Source organism: Periplaneta americana, chromosome 17 (genome assembly GCF_040183065.1).
Source record: "Periplaneta americana isolate PAMFEO1 chromosome 17, P.americana_PAMFEO1_priV1, whole genome shotgun sequence".
NCBI lineage: Eukaryota > Metazoa > Arthropoda > Insecta > Blattodea > Blattidae > Periplaneta > Periplaneta americana.
In genome coordinates, this window is record NC_091133.1 from 5,342,983 (window position 1) to 5,366,988 (window position 24,006).

General features: G+C 35.3%; 2 protein-coding genes across 4 annotated transcripts in view; one reads left to right on the forward strand and one right to left on the reverse strand.

Moving 5' to 3' along the window:
* Positions 1–1,339, reverse strand: part of LOC138693048 (zinc finger protein ZFP2-like) — an 86,053-nt gene extending 84,714 nt beyond the window's left edge. Inside the window, exon 1 of the mRNA XM_069816601.1 lies at positions 1,219–1,339. Coding sequence (XP_069672702.1) covers positions 1,219–1,246 — 28 coding nt within the window. The 5' untranslated portion in view covers positions 1,247–1,339. The remainder of the gene's footprint in view (positions 1–1,218) is intronic.
* Positions 1,340–1,445: 106 nt separating this feature from the next.
* Positions 1,446–24,006, forward strand: part of LOC138692883 (zinc finger protein 83-like) — a 79,547-nt gene continuing 56,986 nt past the window's right edge. The window contains exons 1-5 of one of the 3 annotated variants that reach the window (XM_069816190.1): positions 1,739–2,250; positions 2,536–2,685; positions 5,200–5,256; positions 9,773–9,861; positions 15,785–15,922. In XM_069816190.1, coding sequence (XP_069672291.1) covers positions 9,778–9,861; positions 15,785–15,922 — 222 coding nt within the window. In that variant the 5' untranslated portion in view covers positions 1,739–2,250; positions 2,536–2,685; positions 5,200–5,256; positions 9,773–9,777. Of the gene's footprint in view, positions 1,664–1,738; positions 2,251–2,535; positions 2,686–5,199; positions 5,257–9,772; positions 9,862–15,784; positions 15,923–24,006 lie in introns of those variants that run through there. The other 2 variants (XM_069816189.1, XM_069816191.1) reach the window with 2 other exon arrangements.

Sequence of the window (24,006 nt, forward strand, 5' to 3'; positions counted from 1 at the left end):
GTTCTTTGTGACTTTTAGAATACATTATATCCTTAAATTTCACAATGAAATGTTTCAATCTAACCGAAAGGACATTAGATATCGGTTAAAGTTCTGTTACTTAGGCTGCTAAATTTCCAGAGAAATAAAGGTTAGGTCTACTTTTTTTTTTTTTTTTTTTTTAGAGGATATATTTTTAATGTCATTTATTTTAATTTTGTTATTATTTTTATGTGTTATTTTACTAAAGACGTAGAAAAATTAAGTTTGTTTTAATGAAATTTATTGATCACGTTTTATTTTCAATTCTGGTGGGATTATTATTGCTTAGGCCTACTTTTTTCTTCAAAGGATATGTTTTTAATTATAGCTGTTAATTTTGTTGTTATTTTTATTTGTTGCTTTACTAGAGACGTAGAAAAAGTCTGTTACAATAAAATTTATTGATCACGTTTTATTTCCAATTCTGGTGTGATTATTATTGCTTAACCTCATCCCACTTTGTTAACTACGTAAGCCTACACCACAAGTACCGGTACACGTAAGTTACTCCATTAATTCATATTTCCATTAATATTGTTGTAAAGGGAAATGCAAATTAATATTTATCGGTTTCATAGTTAATTATCGCTATAATCTTGAATGAGTGAAGCTATTATAGTAAAATTCAGTTCGTTTTGCACAAACAAAAATAATATTAACTTATTTCTTGCAGGTATCTTCGAGTTTATGGTGGAATTTAATATACTTCATTAAAATAATAAATTAACTTTATGCAATTTAATATAACAATAATGGAAGGAAGGTGTTAATTTTTCCAAAAGAACACGACAACGAAAGTGTAACATATTTTGTCGGCTGCTAGGAGAGAGATCTGCGATGATGAGGCGATAGTGGCGATCCTAGTGGTGGGCAACTATCCATGTTTGCATTTTTACTACATATTGAGCTTCGCGACTGTATATAGTAGACTGTGTTAGTAGACTGTTGGGGGAAGAGAGATGGAGAGATGGTCAAGACGGAAAAATATTCTGCTAGGTAGTACAATTATTGGTAAATTTGGCACTCTCGTAGAGCATTACCGTAAATTACACAAGAATTCTTGGTTCACCCAAGAAAAATTGTAAATTTTGACACTGAAATATAGGCTTCTCTTCATTATTTCGAATTAATACAAAATATTTTGCTAGTAATTCCAGGTCATTAAAAAAACAATAGGATAAAGTAGAATGAACTTACTTAAGCAGCTGTTGCCTGCGTTCTGCATTAATACATCATTCGCTAAGCCCTTGGAATTGAAGTAGCAAAATTTCTCGTTAGTAGCAAAATTCGATTTCACGGCATATTCAGCAATCTTGTGATCAAGACAGCTATGATTCAAAGTTTGGTCCCGGTATAATGGATCATCCTTGACTGAAATAGAACCGTGTACGCAGTGTTGTCAACTTGACGGAAATTCCGTCGGAACTGACGAAATTTCAGTGTAGTGGATGGGAAAAGAATGGCTTTGACGGATGACGGATTGTCTGGCGGAAATTACGATTCACATCGTCTTTTGACTTTTCTTAGGTGCTGTCACTTTTAATTGTTTAATTTTTGGGGGAGCGTAGACCAACCCAGCACATCAACTGCAGAACTAGACGTAGATGATGTGGATGAATTATTATTATTTTAATCGAGATTGGTAAGCAAGTTGTGTTAATATTTACTTTTATTTGTATATAGATATATTGAGTGGGTCTTTTTTTTTTTGTAATTCTGACGGATTTCCAGGTGTTAGACTGACGGGGATACAATTTATGTGTTGGCAACACTGTCTTGTAGTCATATGTGAGTGAATAAAGTTTATAAATTTTGGTGTGGAGTGCGGAAGTAGTAGGGTTGCAATCCAATTTAGTTTTGTATTTCTTTTATTACAGTTGCAAAATGTATACACGCTTTTACGAGTTTTAGTGTTCGGCATTATAATCATTCTGTTATATATTTATTACTCCTATATCCTAATTTTATTCGTACAATGATCTGCACTTCACAGCATTTCTGAACAACGCCGTATTGTATTTTGGCTAGACCAAATGTGAATTTAATTTAGAAGGTTTAATGAAATGCTCTTGGAAGTAACTTTTCCTGGTGCAACTGAAGTCTTTGGAGAAGGAATCATGTGATGTTTCTATGAAGTGGTGGCAATGTGCTTATATATAATTTACCATATATGTTTTAATAAATGATTAAATTACATTCGGTAATTTCATAGAAGACGGGCACGTGGTTGTAAGTATTACCAACTTTTTTATTTTAGAATTAAATGTTAGTAGTGACTTTTATATATTAGTTCTAGGTTTTTATACTAGGTCTCGTGATTTTCTTCCAATTTGATTGGTTATCATTTGACCTAGAATTTTCGTAATTTTGAATGGGTACAGTGTTGCCAACTGGACGGAAATTCCGTCAAAACTGACGGAATTTCAACGTAGCGGACGGGAAAAGAATGGCTTTGACGGGTGACGGATTTTCTGACGGAAAATTACGATTTACATCGCTTTTTTTCTTTTCTAGCGGCTGTCATTTTTAATTGTCCAATGTTTTGGGGATTTTACTTTTTCTTTGAGGAGTCATGACCCTGCCGTACCATGTTAAGGAATCATCTGTTTCAGATTTCCTCGAGTCAAGTCATAGGTTGACGAATTGTTATTTTAATCAAGATTGGTAAGTTGTATCAAAATTTGCTTTTTATTTGCATATAGATATGAGATGGTATTATTATTATTATTATTATTATTATTATTATTATTATTATTATTATTATTATTATTATTATTATTATTATAATTTTGACGGATTCTGACGGATTTTCTGATGTTAGACTGACGGGGCTAAAATTTATGTGTTGGCAAAACTGAATGGGTAATAACGTTGTCAGTTGTTCTTGGTTGTTTGACGTGAGTGGTATTAGCTTGTATTGTGTCTGATGGCTAAAGTTACTTATTGAAAGTTTGTCATTTTATGATTTTTGTGATTTGCTTTCGATTTTATTAGTTATAGTTGTCTGTTGTTTAGAATTTTCGTAATTTTGATTACCTTACATTCTTTCTAGACCTAAACACTTATACCGGGAATATATCATATGTTCGTGCAACGTCTTCAAAATGGTCTTAAACTTTTTAGAGTAAAACATTCCCAAAAGCTTAAATTAATGCGTTATTTGTATTCAAGTACATATGCAGTGGCGGCTCATGGGTATTGAATTCCGGGGGGGCTGCATACAACAATAAACCATTCAACTTACCTTATTTAAAGATTAGTTCCATGCGCCTTGTCTTGTAGGTTGCAAACTTTCGAATCATCTTCTTATTAAAATCCGATATGTCGTTTAACGTAGTGTTTACAATGGAAAACATATCTAATGCCGTCAGTCTCTCTTCTCTCATCGTATTTCTAAGATAGGATTTTACTCTCTTCAAACACGAAAAGCAACGTTCTGGTTCGGAAGTTGTCATTGGTGTGGTGATAGCTATGCGTAGTAGTTCCACAACTTCTGAAAATGAGGCCTGCAATTTCTCAGATAGAAGAAACTGCAAGAGCTTGACTGCGTCACTAATATTTCTGAATTCTTGTCTCTGATACAACACAGTGAGTTCCATTTTTAGTTTGTCTTTATCGAACATTGGAAAAAGCTTCACATATACATTTAGGTCATATCCAGGAAATGAGCTTTTGTAGCATTCAAATTTCCCTTGACACAGAAGAGAAGATAATATCAGATGATCTATGAACTGGAATCGGGTGTTAGCTTGTGTGAAAATGAGGTCACACACTTCCTTGGCTGCCGCAATCCTTGTCTGAATCCCTTCGACCTTACGATGCTTTTTAGGGTTTTAATTTTCACAGATCTCGCTGCTCAACTGTGCACTGTTCCGTATTGTCTGTATGGCATTAACAAAGCTTGATATGCAGAGTCGGCCTCTGTAGCATAGTCGGTTGCGAGTTCGATCCCGGTCCAGGTCGATGGCATTTAAATGTGTTTAAATGAGACAGGCTCATGTCAGTAGATTTACTGGTATTTAAAACAATCCTGTGGGACAAAATTCCGGCACACCGGCGACGCTAATATAACCCCTGCAGTTGCGAGTGTCGTAAAATAAACCATAATTTAATTTTTTATATGCAGATTTGAACCTTAGAAATATCTAACTGACGATGTTGTAGTTGGTTGTATAATATATCTGAATGATACATCAATAAAAAAAAACTGAGCCAGAAATTGAATTCAGCATCTTCAAAAGTACGCACCAGGGCGCTTGCCTCATTTATTGTGATGTTGTGAGATGTTTCAGATTCCATTATGGTTTGAAAATATTCTAGCAATGGCTCCTTCTTCTCATGAACAATATTTACTGTTCTTATTTTAAAACTCCATCTTGTTGCCCCAGCTGATGGAATTGTCTTTGAAACACATTAATCTAATATAGACTGTGTGGAGATCGAGAGAAGAAAACAGGGATACTGGATAAATTAGCAAAAAATATGCGAGCTTTGTAGGCTATTTTGTTTATCTGCTCTTTACATTATGAGATTCAACTGAGGGGCACTTAATTCCACATTTCTCCTGAATTGTTAAGGTACTGAACTGAAAAGACTGTGAATATTGTACAGAATTAAACATTGTTGCACTTGTTATACTCACAACATTAAAGAAAATGTATTTAAAACTGCGCGCTACTGACAAACTGCTGCAAATTTTGCAGCGCCTGGAAACTCTGGATTCATGGCGAGGGGCAGCAGAGGGAGGGGTAGAACTAACGCGCAAAGCATCCGAGATGAGACTGGCAGCTCCAGGGGAGGAAGTGGCTTCACCAATCAGTCCTTGTCTCTCGTTTCGTTCTGGCAGCACCAGGGGAGGAAGTGACTTCACTAACGAAATTAAAAAAAAAAAAATCGAGCCGCTAAATAGAGACTGTATAATAAATGTATTTCACAACATAAAACGAGACATGAGCCACAAATGCCTGGGGGTACTGCAGCTCCGCAGCCCCCCTTCGAAAGCCGCCCCTGTGCATATGTCACTTTCATTCTGTTAATATTAGACAGATATTTTCATTTACTTTTAACGCACAATATCTTCTGTTATTGCCGAATTAGTGGGGAGACACCTATTATTACTCGATGATTATGTAGACGGAAAAAGTTTAGGTCTACTTACACAGACTCATTATCTTTCAGATTCTTCCTTTTCTCCGCTAGATGGTGGAGCGAGTCCTGTAGTTTATCATTTGTTGTGTAAGTATTTACTATATACAAACTATCACATCTTTTCTTTCGTCATTCAAGGAACTGTGGATGAGCAACAATGTTACGGAAATAGAAGTGGTATAATACTTACGCATCCTGTAACTTACATAATATTTACAAGAAAATAAGTGTCTTAGATGAAAGTAAAATGAAACCTGCCTTTGCGGTGACTTCATTTAAACGGCCACCTGGCCAAAAGGCCAATTGCAACTAATTGGATTTTCCATAAGATCAATACAATTTCTGTCTTTATTTAGCGGCCACCTCATGTGCCGGCCAGCAGCCGGGGTTTATTTGGGTTGGAACCTGACTATAACAGTCACTATCCAACAAAAAATCTTTTCATGGATACTGTCTGACCTATTTTTTCGATGGTTGTATTGTATTGTATAGTATTTATTAACATTCCATGGTATTGATATATGCTTACAGCTAGAACATGGAACAAGTCAAAAAACTTAATACTATTATAAAATCTTAATTTATAGTCACAGTCTAGATGAAATATATACAGACGAGATTTACAATATAGTCTACTAGTACAACACATAGTTTTAGTATCAATTTCATGAAGTGTTATTGAATGTCATGAATTCACCTACAGAATAGAAGGCGTGAGAAATTAGGTACTTCTTTAATTTGGCCCTAAATAATTTTATGTTTTGAGTTTCATTTTTTATATCGATAGGGAGGCTATTAAAAATTTTACTGCCATATAACGCACTCCTTTTTGATAGCACGATAGACTTGCCAATGGAGTATGAAAGCCATTTTTTGACATGTATTTATGCTGTGAACTGTTGAATTAGTTACAAAGTTTTCACGATTACATACGAGGAAGATTATTAATGCAAAAATATACTGACAAGCCATGGGCATTATTTGTAGTTTTTTGAAAATAGTCCTACACTATCCCTAGATTTGGCACCTACTATTATTCGAATTACTCTTTTTTGTAATAGAAATATACTGTTACTATCTGTGGAATTTCCCCAGAATATTATTCCAAAACTGTAGATGATGATATAATCTTTTATACATTACTTTTCATAACTTTTTTAGAGGACAGAAAGCAATATCTCTGGGACAATAGCTATTTGTACAACAGTACACCCTCCATATCTTGGGGTTAGTTGGTTACTGTTTTATGATAGGGATTCCATACAAAGTGCAACCTTGGAATCTTTTTTGTAAATTGTTAAAAAATAGCTTTTTGTTTTGTTATATAGATATATATTTTAAATGGTCATGTTAAATAATAAAACTACATTTATTTAACATTTTACTAACATTGATATGGGTCATTCGGGATGTATAATTCTTGGAGCTTGAAATGTCATTTTGTTGCTATGTTAGTGGCCCTTTTTTTTCTGATTAAATAAATTAGCTGATTGCTTGCTTTCTGAAGATACATACCGTGAAGTTTCCACAGACAACTGATACAATTGCAAGGTAAAAATTGTAAACGCGCTTCCGTTTTGGGGCAGTGGCAAATTGGGATTTTGATATTTTGTGCAATCTTTTTCTACTCACGGCACACCTTAGAAGGGCCTAGAGTCAACACGGCACACCAAAATGTTAATCCCCTCAAAAACCTATGATGTGACTGTCTAATATAATTACGTAATAGAATCAAGTTAATAATAATAATAATAATAATAATAATAATAATAATAATAATAATAATAATAATAATAAAATTATTATTGTTTTTGTCATTATTGTAAAGGAAAAATCGACTCTTGCATTAACTTATTAACAATTCATGAACTTTAATTCACTGTAGAAAATACACATTTATATTACTAATATTAAAGTAAATAACTCTACTCATATCGTCAATGTGACACTTGGTCCTGCTTAGCTACACGGAGGTGACTGATCCGTGGAGGAATCGTTGATAGTGCAGGCCTCATTTCTTCATTGATGGATCTGAGTCTCTCCCTCTTTGATGTTTTAATTCCGTTAACAAATGTCGTTTCTATTTACTGGGAACCATAGAAGCATTACTGAGTTTTTCACCACACACAACACGCTCGGGGATTGGGCATGTTTTGTCACCACACCAAGAAAACCCGCAAGATAAATAATTATCACTAAATTACCGGTACACTACTTTTTGTTTCTTTTTTTCAGGCTCTGGTTTCACTACGTGCACTCGCAGACAAAACACTCCGTACAAGTAACTTGTCCAGCTTCAAAGTATAAAATAGTTTAATATTAATAGACAATAGTAAAACTGTCTAACAATTACAATTTTACGACCACTTCAGACCACAACTGTAATAGAAGTGAAATAATTGTAACCATTGTTGCTTTGAGACATGAAATAATATTGGTGTCTTGTGATTGGTCATTCTAATGACCAATCCTATTTGTTACAATTTTTTCTCACGCTGGCTTATAGCGAAATTGTAAATTTGGAAAAATCATGCAGAAACATTTCTTGAAAAATTCTCTGCTAAGGGTAATCTGACACGTTTTATTGAACCTGTACGTGGCATTAAGAGAGTTTAGTAACTCAGACATACTGTCTGCGAAAATTGTAAATGTTTTAAAAAATGTCAGAGAGGGATTGGTTATTGTCATTTATTATAACAAATATCTTAAGGTTGTGAAGCTGTAAGTTATTGTAAGAAATGGGAAACTTGAAACTGGCGACAATTCCTAGTCAGGTTAGTCATGCTCTCAGCTTCTAACAAAGTGACAGGCAGTAAAGTAATAAAATATAATGCTGTGAAAGGCGTGGATATGGTGCACAAAACATATGGTAAGTGTTACGAAGAAATAGCACCAAACTGGTGCAGCAGTAGAGGCGAGAATACAAAAATTAATGTATCAATAAACAAACAATGATACAACAATGTTGAGTAAATAAATTACATTTTATTTCTTTGACGACATAAAATTCGCAGCATGTAATAAAGAATAAACAAATATAATCTTACTTAAAATAGACAATTTTATTACTTTCATTTTAATTTTGATTTAATTTCATTAATTTCTTACAATAATAGGTAAAGGTTCACCTCACACCTTTCACCTTGTGGAAGCACACCAGTGTGACACATTACACTGGTTGCGGAACACTGCTTTAGAAAACGGCATAACATTGAATTTCATTCTGTGTCTGGTGAAGGAGGTGACATTGCAACCAATGTTATTGAAGAATGGAAAAAATAACCTGCCTTCAATGCTTGCGGAATATGAACTCAGACATTTACAATGTTGACGAAACAGGTTTTTTTTCAGGGCCCTCCCTGATCAAAACTTCAAGTTTTAAGAAAAAAGAGTGTAAAGGGGGGGAAGTTGGCTAAAGACAGAATAACCCTGCTCCTTTGTTGTAATGCTGCAGGAGAAAAAGAACCACTTTAATGATAGGGAAATCATTGAAACCGAGATGTTTGAAAAATGTTGATATGGACTTATTGGGGGTGAAGTGGACTGCCAACAATAAAGCTTGGATGACATCATCATTGTTTGAGAATTAGCTATGCGATTTCAATTCCAAGATTAAACGACAAAATCGCAATGTGATCCGTGAAATTGGTGTTTCTTCCCCCAAATACATCACACCTCCAGCCCCTTGATCAAGATATTATCCAGTCATTTAAACTGAGGTACCGCAAGCGAGTTTAGAAAAGGCTAGTTGCAAGAATCGTAGCGACTAACATTAATATGCACGATTGTTGTACGGGCACAGTAATAAAAAGTCAATGAAATTCAGTATTTTCATGCTGATTCATAAAAAACTGCAACCTTAATCAAGCGGCCACCTGATAAAATGGCCATTTTACAAGGTAACTTCAGATGGCCGCTTTAGACTGGTTTCACTGTATATTAATTTGAATGTTAATTACCGTTAAGCTCGAATTTAATTAATATTCATTCCTTCCTTCCTTCCTCCTTTCCTTCATTCACAAGGTAAATTTTGACACACACAAACTACAATACAAACAGAAATTCAACAATAGTAACAATCTCCAACTAGTATACGCATAGATCCTAAACACATGATATGGTCATAGTTATTAAAGCATGTATAAATAAATTTAACAAGAAGAAATGGACACTTCAGAAGCTAAGGAGATTATGTATGAAAGTGTCGTACTTGTATTCACCCTCATTGATCACAAATATGAGTGACATGAACAAGAGTACTGTTATTCGGTGAGGCATACAAGCGCTCTCTCTCTCTCTCTCTCTCTCTCTCTCTCTCTCTCTCTCTCTCTCTCTCTCTCACACACACACACAGACACACACACAGCCTGTTGCTTCCAAAGAGAAATGAGATCTCATTTTGTACACGAGAAGTTTGTGTAATCCAATTAATAAGGACTTATCCGCAAATATAAAGATGTATTATGTTTTTGTATATAGCAGTTAATTTGTTTAGAAGAATTTGAGAATATTCAGCAAAATATGTGACAACCATGTAAATAAGACTCTCCCAACATCTTACAACGTGCAGATGAATTTCAATCTCTATAAATTCCTCTTTCAGTTGAGATGGATGTGATAAAGATGGAACCCGACATCAACCCATTGCAGATACAACCAAGTGATACAGAAGATAAGAAGCCCTTATCAGAGGTAAATTGAAAGTGACTATTAGGTAATTCGAAATGCATAGCAGAGTAACTGTACACCTTTTAATTGTAGTTACCAGATGTCAAGCCTATAGTTGCTTGTGCTCCTCACCTCGTGACACAAGTTACTTTCTTTGAGAGTTGATAAGATTTGCTGGTTCAAACTGTGCTTTAGTAAACTTCAAACGAAAGATTCTCTAATGAACTATGCTAATTGGGAGCTTGTATAGAGAGTGATTTGTTTGGGAAAACAGGAAAAAAAAAGAAAAAAAAAAAGGAGCCACCGGCGTGGCTCAGTCAGTTAAGGCGCTTGCCTGCCGGTCTGAAGTTGCGTTCGGGCGCGGATTCTATCCCAGCTTGGGCTGATTACCTGGTTGGGTTTTTTCCGAGGTTTTCCCCAACCGTAATGTGAATGCAAGGTAATCTATGGCGAATCCTCGGCCTCATCTCGCCAAATATCATCTCGCTATCACCAATCTCATCGACGCTAAATAACCTAGCAGTTGATAGAGCGTCGTTAAATAACCAACTAAAATAAAAAAAAAACAGGAAAAAATACGCTGGAACTTGATAATTTTGCAATATATTTCCCAGTAATGTGTAAATATATTGCAGAAGGATAGGAGTTTTGTCCACATTAGACCTCAGTGTGTCACCATTGCATATACAGTACAGTTAATATAATGCTTATCTTGACTATGTCAGATGTAACATCTCAGTGATAGGTTTTGTAAAAGCTGAGACAATCTTTGTTTTGTGATAATCAGTATCCCTAGGTCGCTGTGCATACACATCATTCTGCATAAAACCCCAAACAATGAAATTAGTAGGTGTCGGGTCTGAAGAACTTGGACGCCATGTTATTGGCTAGCATATTTTCACTGTTTGATGTGGAATGTTATTCACGAGCCTCCTTTGCTCTGTGAGGTGATGCTTCATCCTGCTGGAACTCCGTGCCATGTTGTTTTCCTGTGGCAGCTGTGGAATGAAACTCTGATGTGATCCGTTTCTGGACCTCCACTTATCATAATGCCTGAACATGTTGCATGCAGTAGAGGTAAAGTTTCAGGTAACATTGACAAGTTATTATGGCATAGCTATCTCTGCAGACGGTTGTATGACACTCTTTCTGGGACTTCTGTCATACCAACGGTAACTTAGATGTCGAGAACAGGCCTATGGCCACCAGAGTATGGTATTTTTAATAGATCCACTTCCTTCAGAATTATAGTGCCTTAACCTTATGTACTTAGAGCTCTCCGAACATGTTGCTCATGGTTAAAACGATGTTGGACTGATGTTACACTTTCAAATATTGCAAACCACAACACATTCGCTAGTTGCCTTGTAGCAAATGGTGTCTCTTTATTCACTCATTGCTGAGTGGCAGTCAGGCAAGGTTTGTTCTTAAAAACAATGATAGAAGACTGCCATATATTGATGTCATGTGGAACTGAAATAGCATCCACAGTCACAGGATACAATGCCGAACAACTATTTCCAAGACAAGTAAAGAATATCTGTTTAATGTTATGCAAACTGTTGTGTATTTCCAGTGTCTTTCACTCTTTTTGAATTCCGAAAATACGCTGCTTGTAACAGAAGGTTACAAGTGCAGAGACACTCTGGATTGTTATGTAAATTCTTTTGTATGTCGCCATTGAATATCTTTTCATTGGTCGTTATAAACATTATCTACCTCCCCTACTTGCAAGGACAGCGAACAGTTGAAGGCATAGCTCAGAGACGCCTGTGCCTTAATTTATCATTAAATGCACTGCAGCTTGAATGTTGCGATGATGTGACGAAAATTAGTCATATTTCTCACATTGCATTTAAGCACAATAACACTTGGAATTTTTTTCAGTCAGAATGAAGTATATGAATTTCTTTTCGGGTAGCGTAAATGACAAATTGAATAAGAAAACATTACAGTTACTGTATACAAAGCATTTTATGTGAATTGGACGCCATTTCAGATTTGGCTGTAATTTATTCAATATTACAAGTGAAGTAAAACTTTTCTCTGACGTATGCTGCTTTTGAAATCTGTTCTGCATTTCTCCTTTAATTATTTTCATAATTTCTCTTCTCTCCTTCAAACACTGGCATGCAACCTGCAACACTTGTGTTCAGTAGACATCGGATTTTCAGGCACTAAAAATTGTAGTTTTAGTCTTTATTTTAGTAGAACTAGGGATTTTAAGCACAAGGTTTCAAACCTATTTATTTCAATGAAATTCATTCATTCAATGTTCTACCGAATGGCAGGTCTTTCACTGAATCTTTTCCATTTTCTGCCTTCCTCTTTGTCTCCTCATATAATCCATGTTGTCTATCATCTGATATCTTCTTCTGCCTCAAACTCTTCTCCCAATCATTCCTTCCAGTGCATCCTTCAGTAGGCAGTTTCTTTTCAGCCAGTGACCCAACCAGTTCCTTTTTATCTTCCTGATCAATGAAATTATACATTAAAATAAACAAAACCTGGACAAAAATAGTTCATTATGCAACGAGCCTATAATGGTAGTAATTAATACGCAAGTATTTTTATGAAACGAGTGCAAGCGAGTTTCATAATTTTCATACGAGCATCTTAATTACCATTATAGGCAAGTTTCATACGACTTTTTATGCTCGACCATATTTCTAACTTGAAATTATTCATAAGTATTCATATTATTCTTATCTGACTGGGGAGCGGAACTGACCTTGTGCAATATCTCGTAAATTGTGAGATTTGCGCAGACGCGAAAGTATGATTTCCGAGAAACAAATGTCATTCACCTTGATATAATCTAGAGAGTAAAATAAACATTAATCTTGAAATAACCTTGAAATTGATTTAGACATTGAAAAACGAGATGACAGATTGAATTTATTTGAATATTATTTACAATTAACTCTTAATTATTGTAGTAACAGAACATGATCTTCTGCGACGGTATTGGATTTCCAGCCTCCGTGACGTTTCGCTAGTTGTCTTTCGATTGCATATCCGAGAATAATCGATACTTGCGCTTTCATATTGCTACAATGGTGTTTTCTGATTGGTGGAACACCTGAACTTTAATGAGGTCCATTAAAGGGCTGCTACCAGGTGTATAATTACTACATTTCGGCATGGTCGAGCATAAAGTATATTTAAGAAATGGCATCACACAACTACTGTATATATTAATTTCATGTTGTATGATTTATCCGATAAGGAAGTTGTAATACTAGTATACTAGATAAGTATAGACGGTATATCTCAATTTTAACCTTGTATTACTGTATATATTGTATAAACACAGCTCCACAAATTTAATATGGTGAAAAAAATTGAATAATTATTACACTTTTAAACTTATTTAAATTCAGTTCCATGCTCATTCTACTTCATAATTATCTGCACAGTACATCACCGGATTTTTTTCTCTAAATTCTCCACATTTAATCTTAGCCTATTGTTAGAATCATTTTTAAAGCAGAAAAACTTCTTCCATCTCAAAGAAATGTCAGAGGAGCAAATTTTAAATTAGCTACCGTTGAAACATCAATACCAACTGGGACATTTACATTTTCCCCCAATATCATTCTAGATACTTTTTCCAACAATGAAAATCCTACATTCTTGTTCAGTACATTGTTCCATTTACTTTTAACTCTTTTCCCAGTTCCATACAGAGCACAATATATGTTCACCTGGGCATAACTTAGGCTACTATTGCTGTTTGGGTGCAAAGAGATTGTTTTTTTTTTATGTTCTAATTGTTCAGTGCTTGCAGGTATGAATGAAAAGTTTGATGTAATGTAGGCAATATCTTTTTTCACTGACGGATCATACAGATAACTGTTTCACTGCTTTTACACGCTGCAGTATCAGATTCAGATAATTCTTCAATAATTGTGACCACTTCCTTAAAATATTTATAATAATACACCACTGACTGAATCCATGTTCTCCATCGTGTTGACACAGGCTGAGGGGGAGTGGAATATCCGGGCATTTCTCTCTGAATATTGAAATCCTGGATGGGGCTCTACGAAAACATTTTTTCATATTGGAAATGAATGAATTGACAAGAGGGAATTCGTTCCAGATTGTTTCAGGAACCCTGTGAAGGGCATGAGCTAAACAGATTACATGAATGATGATAGGAGTGGAGCTGCATCGACCATGTATGAAGCAAAGAAAAAAAAAAAAAACTTTAGAATCATCTATATTACCAGAGTATAACGACTGTGAGCCTTTGTTTACAAAATAAGCAATGGTTTGTTTCATTTGATTTTTCTGCTGATCTTTCACCAAATGTCCCGCTCTTTGGAGGTGTCGCCCTCGGTAGCGCAGTTGGAATAGTGCTGGCCTTCTATGCTCGAGGTTGCGGGTTCGATCCCGGCCGAGGTCGATGGCATTTAGGTGTGTTTAAATGCGACGACAGGCTCATGTCAGTAGATTTACTGGCATGTAAAAGAACTCCTGCAGGACAAAAATTCCGGCACACCGGCGACGCTGATATAACCCCTGCAGTTGCGAGCGTCGTTAAATAAACAATAATTTTTTTTTCTTTGGTGGTGGCACTTCCTTTCATGCGAAATCTAAAAAGTGTAGAAATTAACTGAATGAAAATCCTAAATGTTGTATAGCCGTATTTCTATCACAAACTGCGATTGCATGGTTCGATCAACCAAAGTCTCAATGACTCGTAAATACTTTAACTGTCAAAATTTAAAAGCTTAAAGTGTAGTTGCCTTTAAAGGAATTTCACTTCAGCATAGCTCAGTCAGTCCCGTGCTGTGGCGTCGTGGTCTAAGGCATCCTGCCTAGGACTCGCATTACGGAATGGGCGCTGGTTCGAGTTCTCGTGAGGGTAGAAATTTTCTCATGAAATTTCGGCCAGTGTATGGGTCCGGTGCCCACCCAGCATCGTGATGCACTTGGGGAGCTACGATAGGTAGCGAAATGCGGTTGGAATGCCAGCTATAACGGCTGGGGGATCATCGTGCTAACCACACGATACCTCCATTCTGGTTGGATGATCGTCCACCTCTGCTTTGATATGTGGGCGTGAGGCCAGCAGCCGGCTGGTCGGTCTAGGCGCTTCACGGGCTGTAGCGCCACGGATTATTATTATTATTATTATTATTATTATTATTATTATTATTATTATTATTATTATTATTATAGCTCAGTCAATGTATAAACATTACAATAGGCCTACTCATTGAAATATATTTCAACTATTGTTACATGCCTGTTTGCTACATATCTCTAAAAATATTATTTTTCCATCGAAAGTGAATTGTGGAAATTCTGTTGGCCATTGCTGATTTGCATGGATGTTGCACTTTTATCTCTCGGCATTAAGCTGCACAGGGTAACGTCCTAGCACTAAAACTTCTCAACACAAGTAAGGAGAGGAAAAGAGGAACAGCTAACAGACATTCAAACTAACCATTGTATAGCATTGTTAAATTCTTTTTGACGAAAATGCAACGTTCCATCCATTGTTGCATTTCCTGGTAGCGTTAATCCATGAAAAATCTGACCTTTAATATTGCTTACATGTATGAGCATGTGAGTAAATACTGAAACAACGGAACTTTACATTCATGTCATATCCAGGCCTTGTACACTGGTTTCTGACAAATAAATATTATTATTATTATTATTATTATTATTATTATTATTATTATTATTATTATTATTTAGGCATTTTAAGCCGAATATTAACAATTTAGGCTCTAACAATCATTTTAGGGCATTTTTAGTGCAGTGTCAAATTATATAGATAGCTTCCAATTTTCATAAAACAATATTATCATTACTTTTCCTTTTTCTAAAGCAGCAAAAATAGGCATTTACCCTAAAATCCGATGTCTGGTGATCAGCTACTGTCATATTGTAATATATTACTCATTCATAATGTCTCTGTGTTCTGCAGGAAGGGAATATATTGGATCTGCAGGTGACTAGGATAAAGGAGGAATGCATAGACGACAGCTACGACCACAATGCAGAGATAAAATTTGAAGAAATTATATTGCCCAGTAATTTTCCCGTGGTGAAGTGTGAAGCCAAGGTGAGTGGAGCTCATTGGTATGCTGGATCTTATTTCCAAAGTTTAACTTGCATTCTGTTCGTCACAGACACTTTGTGTCTACAACTATGGTGACGGCGAATTTTGGTTTACAATCCGACAATAAAACTGTCTGCATGCTATTCATTACTTGTTTCTTCGTTGTAGAATTGCCTAAATTTAAACTGTGATATGGCTCTTAAATTTTTAGGAATATTGTTTCAATGATAATATAGTTATTTTTGGCAGGGTTTCAGATCTTGCTAAATAGCGTTAAACATCTAATATTACTGTATTCAATATCTCTTAATGATTGATAATAATCTAAATGCTCTTTCCACAAAATTAAAGGCTAAATTTAGGTTCACACATTTAGCATACACAAGGTTTATGAGAAGTACTGGAAGATGTATTTTCATCACAGTAGTTATTTACGATACAAGTTTTGAAAGTGGCATTTTATTTCGTGAATAGATGTCTTTGCGAAACAAGGTCGCAGGTCGAGTGTAACAGCCTGATGACAAAATGTAGTTACTTCAACATGTACTGTATTTCTGACAGCTGTTTGTCCGTGCTGGTAGACTATGGAGATAATTCCCCATCTTCTCCAATGTCCTTTTCCCTCCCATTGTATTAATGAAATATTACCAACAGTAATCTCACTAGAGGTTTTGATTTATCTAGAGAAAATCAAAACTCGAGTGGGATTTAATTGACTTACACGATTAGAAGAAAGTATATAAAGATTAGAAGTAACGAAGTACTCCAATACAATAAAATATTAATTGACTTACGAAAATACAACTGTCTTCAAATGTATTTTTGTACCATCTCAACATTACAAATATTACGCTAGATGCATGCTAGATGGCAGTAGTGAGTTATAATTACTAGCAATGCCTTCTCGTCGAGAAGTCCTCGATCTATATCACGATGGCAGTGTTACTAGTCAAGAAGGCTTTGTTGATTCAGTTTCATTTTTATTAAAACAGTTGCATTCCACTTCAATTTGTAATCAACGTCACTTGACAGATGATTTTTTCAATAAATCTTAATATTAAACAATCTCTGATACGTGATTATCCATAATATCATATAGCAGAAGCTATAACATAACCTAAATAATATACACAAGTGTTAGAAAAGTTTTAATTAACGACGATGACATAAAAAAATAAACATGAATAATTTTAAAAGGAATAATTATTGAATATACAATTTTCAAATTTGAATGTGGTTGGTGGTTCAATTGATGTTATATTGGACGTGTGCGTAATAGAAGTGGAACTCGTTGATGTAGGCCTACATGGTGTATTCAACTTATTCAGGATTTCCGAATGGTGCTCTTCATTTATTTGTAAATAGGATTTCAGAAGATGTATAGGTATGATCAGTGATTTTTATTAATTCATGTTCTTGAATGCCAATGCGAGTTATATTTGAAACTGCTGTGCATCGACTGGAGTGGTTTGTAATTTTATATATATTTTTGACGTCCAGACCAGCGCAGTTTCAAATGTTGGCAAACAAAGAAACAAATGCTAGGGACGCGATAAAATCACACAAATGCTAGGGACGCGATAAAATTGTGCGATAAGCAGCCATGATTGGTTGAAATACGTCCTTTCGTACTGTTTTATTGGTCAAAAGTAGTGTGACGTAGTAAAAGTGTAATAGTCATAATAAAAACAGGAGGTGGTATAACTCATTTGTGGAGCACTGAACTACTACTAAGCCTGGATGTCCCCATAATTTTTATAATTACATTTAATTCGTAATTGTTTCATATATAGTCTGACCCGTTTAGGTATGGATAATATTAATTCATTATTATAAAGCTATTATGATAGTAGGAAAAATTTCTTGCTGGTTATATTATGATTAAAAGATGGAAGTTTCCATATATGACAATCAACAATGCATAATCTGAAAGGACAAATGAAAATCGTAGATGATTAAAATGGCTACTACAAATCAACAGCGGGCACAATGTGTTCTTTGGTATGCTAAATTTGAGAGTGTTAAAAGAGTCCAAAGGGGATTTCGACGTGAGTATGGCGTGCGTAATGTACCTAAATACGATTACATAATGTTGTGGTATCGAACATTTGTAGAAACAGGTTCTGTGTTAAAAAAAAACATGCAGGGGGTCACAGGCGAAACCCAGTATGAGAAGCAGCTACCTCTTGGCTTGGTCCCCAAACTCCTCAGATCTAACCTCTCCTGACTTCTTTCTGTAGGGTTTTGTTAAAGACATTGTCTATTCACAGAAACCGAGGAACATTGATGCTGTGAGAGTAAAAAAAGATTACTCAAACTTTTCAACAAATCGTTCCTCTTATGTTACAACGGACATGGGCTGAATTGCATCACCGTTATGAGTTGTGTAGGGTGCGCAATGGGGGTCATGTTGAGCTAATCAACAGAATAGTTGTGGAAGCAGTTTATTTAATTTTTACATTTCTTAACAAAAACAATTTAAACATGCGTGACAAGCATTGAAATATATCTTCTCATAATTTTATCTGTAGTTTAAAATAGTTAGAAGTAGTGTAAGATGAAGTCTTGGTGGTAGTACAAGGTTCTGATGCTGATAGAGGAACGTCTTGCTGCCCTGGCTCTGGGGCTTATCAGGGCTGAGGCCGAGTGGCCCACCTGTTAGCATCAGATTTATGAATGCCATCAGGTTGCCTTTCCTTTGGACACTCATCGCATTTATAGCATACACAGTGGGCCAAAGTAAGCCTAAATGCTAGGATCCATCCCACTCTGTCCCTCGAGAACCAAGTCAAGGTGAAATCATCTGCAAATATTGAATCTGCTTTTTGGTGCATACAGAACTCTATTGATAATTTATTTATACTTCTGTTTATGGTGTGGTTTTCCTTGTATATAGGCTTTGAGTGTTGCTGTGTAATATTTCGTAGAGGAAAGTCATGTTGGATATTATACATGGAGGTGGTATCACAGTCTACTATATACAGTCGCGAAGCTCAATATGTAGTAAAAATGCAAACATGGGTTGTTGCCCACCACTAGGATCGCTACTATCGCCTCATCATCACAGATCTCTCCTAACAGATGACAAAATATGTTACACTTTCGTTGTCGTGTTCTTTTGGAAAAATTAGCACCTTCCTTCCATTATTGAAATTTTAAATGGATAAAGTTCATTTATTATTTTAATGAAGTATATTAAATTCCACCATAAACTCGAAGATACCTGCAAGAAATAGGTTAATATTATTTTTGTTTGTGCAAAACGAACTGAAATTTACTATAATCGCTTCACTCATTCAAGATTATAGCGATAATGAACTATGAAACCAATAAATATTAATTTGCATTTCCCTTTACAACAATAATATAACAATAATAATGGAAATATGAATTAATGGGAGTAAATTACGTGTACCGATACTTGTAGTAGTTAACAAAGTGGGATGAGGTTAAGCAATAATAATCACACCAGAATTGGAAATAAAACGTGATCAATAAATTTTATTGTAACAGACTTACTTTTTTTACGTCTCTAGTAAAGTAACAAATAAAAATAACAACAAAATTAACAGCTATAATTAAAAACATATCCTTTGAAAAAATAAAAGTAGGCCTAAGTTGTCTGAAAATGTACAATTATTCAAGGAATCAGCTGATACAGACGTAGAATTAGTGCAAAACTTTTGTTTCTCAGCTGCAGGTAATAACAGAACAGGTTTATTTAAAACATCAAATAAAGTTGGAACTGCATTCCAGATTAATTTATTTTTGTTTTCGAAATGTTGTGTGTTTTCGAAATGAAGAGAGCAAAACTTTATATTATTATAAGGATATGCTTCATTCTTTGTCATTAGATCTTCCCTCCTGCTGTTTATTAACCACTTTTTGCATCTAGAAGTAAAATAAGAAATAGATGTTAGGATTTTTCTTCACGAGCATCAATGTGAAATACGCAACGACCTAGCACTCGATGGAAATGCGACTCAGTCCACTCTAAATCCAAAGTCGACCGTGGACAGTCTATTGTTTCTAGTTGCTAACCGCTTGGAGCGCTTTATCGTGAGATTTGCAAAAAAACACCTCAAGCTTCGCGACTGTATATAGTAGACTCTGGTGGTATTTTACAGATACTGAAAAAGCTTATATAATCCCACTGTGTGGTGAAATAGGAACAACACAATGCACTCTGGTAATTTGTATGCTAAGAAATTACTGAGAGACGTCAACCATATCGACAAACGTTTGCAAATCTCTTCCATCAGAAGGGTACCAAATATATAATACTTTAGAACCAATTTTTAAATTAAATAGTGACTGATGTGGAGGGTGAAGTTAAAGTTCTAGCTGCTGTTGCTGTAAATCTAGTTCTCGTGTTATTTGTACAGGAAGTGGCAGTAGTTAGGTGTGCCACACATTCTTCATCGTAACAAGTTCCTTCTGTGCCATGGACACCATTTTATTCTGGGGGGCGTTAAGATATGTTATGTATCTATTTACTTTCGAGAAACTAATAGTAATGTCTAACCAAGCTCACTTTCTCTTGAGAAATCGAAGAAATTACATAGTGTACACCTTGGTCTTGATTTCACACTTCGCTACTGATGTGAAGAATGATTGTTATGAATTCACTGAAGAAGATATCTAGATGGAATTGGCGTAGCAGGCTGTGATCAGGGCCTACCATCCGTTAGATAAGCAGGGTGGACAATCTTTTCCCCTCAGTACGATCGTCTTGAATTTCGAGAAATGCTCTCTTCCTGAGACAAATATTTCCAACAAAATGCTGTTTTGCAGCTGTATAACAAGTGTCCATTTCTGCTTCCTTTATTGCCATAGTCGAAAACATAATCACTATGTTTATGTTCATCTTTTGTTTATGACTTAGTTTACAGTTTTCTTCTATTTGCTATTTATGAGGCGACAGTTGCAATTAGGCATCAACGTACTGTCTCGTGAGCAACAGGAGAATAGATTCACTTCTTTTACTCCGAAGAGGCGGTGTGCCTACCTCTATAACCTCTGTGCACTGTATCTTCATCGATGGCCGCGTTTACTAGAGTGGATTTATAGCGTACAGACAATGGGAAATTTTTGTATATCAGCTTCGAATAATGTTTGAATTAGGAAGCACATATTTGGAACTTAAAAGCAGACGTAAAAAGTAATTACATATATTCTGTCTCTATCTTGAAGTATTACAACATGTAAACGGAACAACTACTCATATACAGGGTGTTTCAGGAGAAATAGTAAATATTTTAGGGGATTATAGTATGGACTGTTCTGAGTAAAAAAGTTCATATAAACATGTGTCCAGTTTTTATTGGGTACGGAGATACAGCTGTTAGAATGTAACCCAAGAAGGTGTTAAGCAAAGGCAAAGGCAAAGTTGATTTTCATAAATTCCACTCATTTTTTTTTTACTCATAACAGTCCATACGATCACCGTCTAAAATATTTACTATTCCTCCTGAAACAGGCTGTATTGAGTGCTTATAGAAAACTGCTGCTACTGGCAAGGCTTTCTATACTTCAGAGTAATACTTACTTTATTATTTATCATTCTTTCACTTTACTTGTGATGGATATATTATCTGCTTGTTTTCACAGTTTTAGGGTACGGCCACACGAGCTACATTTGTAGCAAGTTTTCTGCGACGAATGTAGCTGGAATTATAGGCAGCATTGAGTTAAATGGAAGCGGCCAGACGGAGCAGTAAATGTAGCAAGTTTGGCGCATCCCAAGGTCGTGTCGCAACTCGAATGGGTCCGGGTCCATTTTTTCTGCGACATTTACTGCTGTTGGGTGGCCACATGTAGCGACATGGGTGGCTATATGTGCTGCTACATTTGTAGCAACTTTCTGCGACAAATGTAGCTGGAATTATAGACCGCATTGAGTTAAATGGAAGCGGCCACACGGAGCAGTAAGTGTAGCAAGTTTGGCGCCGTCTGACATGTTAGGTCTATTCGTGACCAATAATTTTCCACCTTAAACGAATTAACATTGTTGTTAGTTACTGGGAATTTATTATGAAATCCATATTTTTAAACTTTAAATTTATATTAATATTTATTTCTGCTTTACTAATTCCCAGAGGAGACTCAGCGAGTCAAAGAATATACATGTCAAAAGACTTTTATCTACTAACTGACAATAAATAAAGAATAAATATCATGCAAAAGAAAACAAAAAAAATTGTAGTAAAAGTACAAACAACCATGTAAAATGAATGGTTATGCTTTAATTTTTTAGGAATGCGATAGAAAGCGAAAATCAAATGTCATGTAAAGGACACACAGATTAAGACTTTAAAAACAGTGAAATAACAAATCAAAGTTATTCATTTTACAGTAGAGAATTACAATAATTTAGCTCAATGTAAATTTACAAATGCGTATGGATACACGCGTAAGCTAATTTTAAATACTATTTTCTTAATCTAACTCCTGTTTTTTGTTACTTCATCAGAAGGAAAAGTAAATATCGCCACTACGTTTCTTTCTGGTAATTGAATTTGCAGCCAGGCATACAACAGCTTGGCATTTTATTCAGGCCTAATGTATTTAAAAATAAAACAAGTGACATTGATGAGTGCAGTGAAATTTGTCTCTCGAATTAGCTATAAGATATCGCAATTTGTACCACCCCGCTTATCTTTTAGCGTTAAAATTTTCTTTTGTTGGTAAAAAAACTTTGAGACATGAAACTGTAACATACCCTAAGATTCACCTTTCAGTTTCCCCCTCCCCCGAAATTTAATAATCTGAGAAACGTGATCTATCATGTTTAAGGGAACGTAAACTCTGTTTTCTATTGGATAAGATGTAGGCCTACAATGGAAAAAGGCATTTTGAAATTTGAAGGAAAACCCGTTCTTTTTAATGGTTGAAATTCTCAGTATGTTTATGTAATCATAATAACAGAATTAACTTGTGTTTATGAGGGAGTGAAGTAGAGAGGGAGATTGACTTTTAGATGGGAAATTATTATCATGACAGATTTATAACACTGCGATGCACTCCTATCTCACTGGCCACCAGCAGTGTGTTGTCTTTAATAATCGGTTCTCCTCCTGGCAGACAGTAGAGTCAGGATTTCCCCAGGGTTCGGTATTGGGTCCATTGCTTTTCTGTCTCTATATTAACGATATCGCCAAGTCATTTAAATATTGCAGATATCGTATTTATGCAGATGACGTTCAATTATACATTTCCGCCAGTCCTGATAGACTAAGTGACTGTATTAATAGACTCAATAAAGATCTCGAATTCGTTTCATCTTGGTCTCAACAATTCGGACTTAACTTAAATACAGATAAATCACAGGCTATCTTATTTTCGAATAAAAGATTTATCCTCGATATTAATAAGCTGAACTTTCCTCCTGTGACTCTGAATAAAGCAATCATTCCATTCAGTTCAACTGTGAAAAACGTGGGAGTTCATTTTGAATCTAACCTTACCTGGGACACGCATATCAAATACACATGTAAGAAAGTATTTTCCACTCTTCACTCATTAAAACGATTGTACCACTATCCAGCTAAATTAAAGCAGACGCTTGTACAGACTCTTATTTGCCTCATTTCGATTATTGTGACGCTTTATTCAGTGATCTCAGGGTGGATTTATCCCAGAAACAGCAACTTGTTCATAATGCGTGTCTTCGTTCATTTGTAATGTCCGCTACTACGATCACATTTCGCCTTCTTTCGATAAATTATTGTGGCTCAGGTTAAATGAGAGGAGAAAATTACATTCCCTTTCTCTCTTATACCGAATTTTACACACCTCTACTCCCTCTTACTTATCTGTCCGATTCCACAATCTTTCTCGGTATCATAACATAAATACTCGGTCACAATATAACACTGCACACATCATCTCTTTATTCTTCATCTTTCACTGTTGCTAATTCTCGTCACTGGAATTCTCTGCCGCCTGAAGTCAAGGGCTGCCGAACTTTAATTTCCTTTAAATGTAAATTAGAAAAATATCTTATGATGACTTGCCAGACCTAACGCATTGTAAATATTTAATGGAATGTGTTCCACTGTATTTATTTTTATTTATTTATTTTTTTG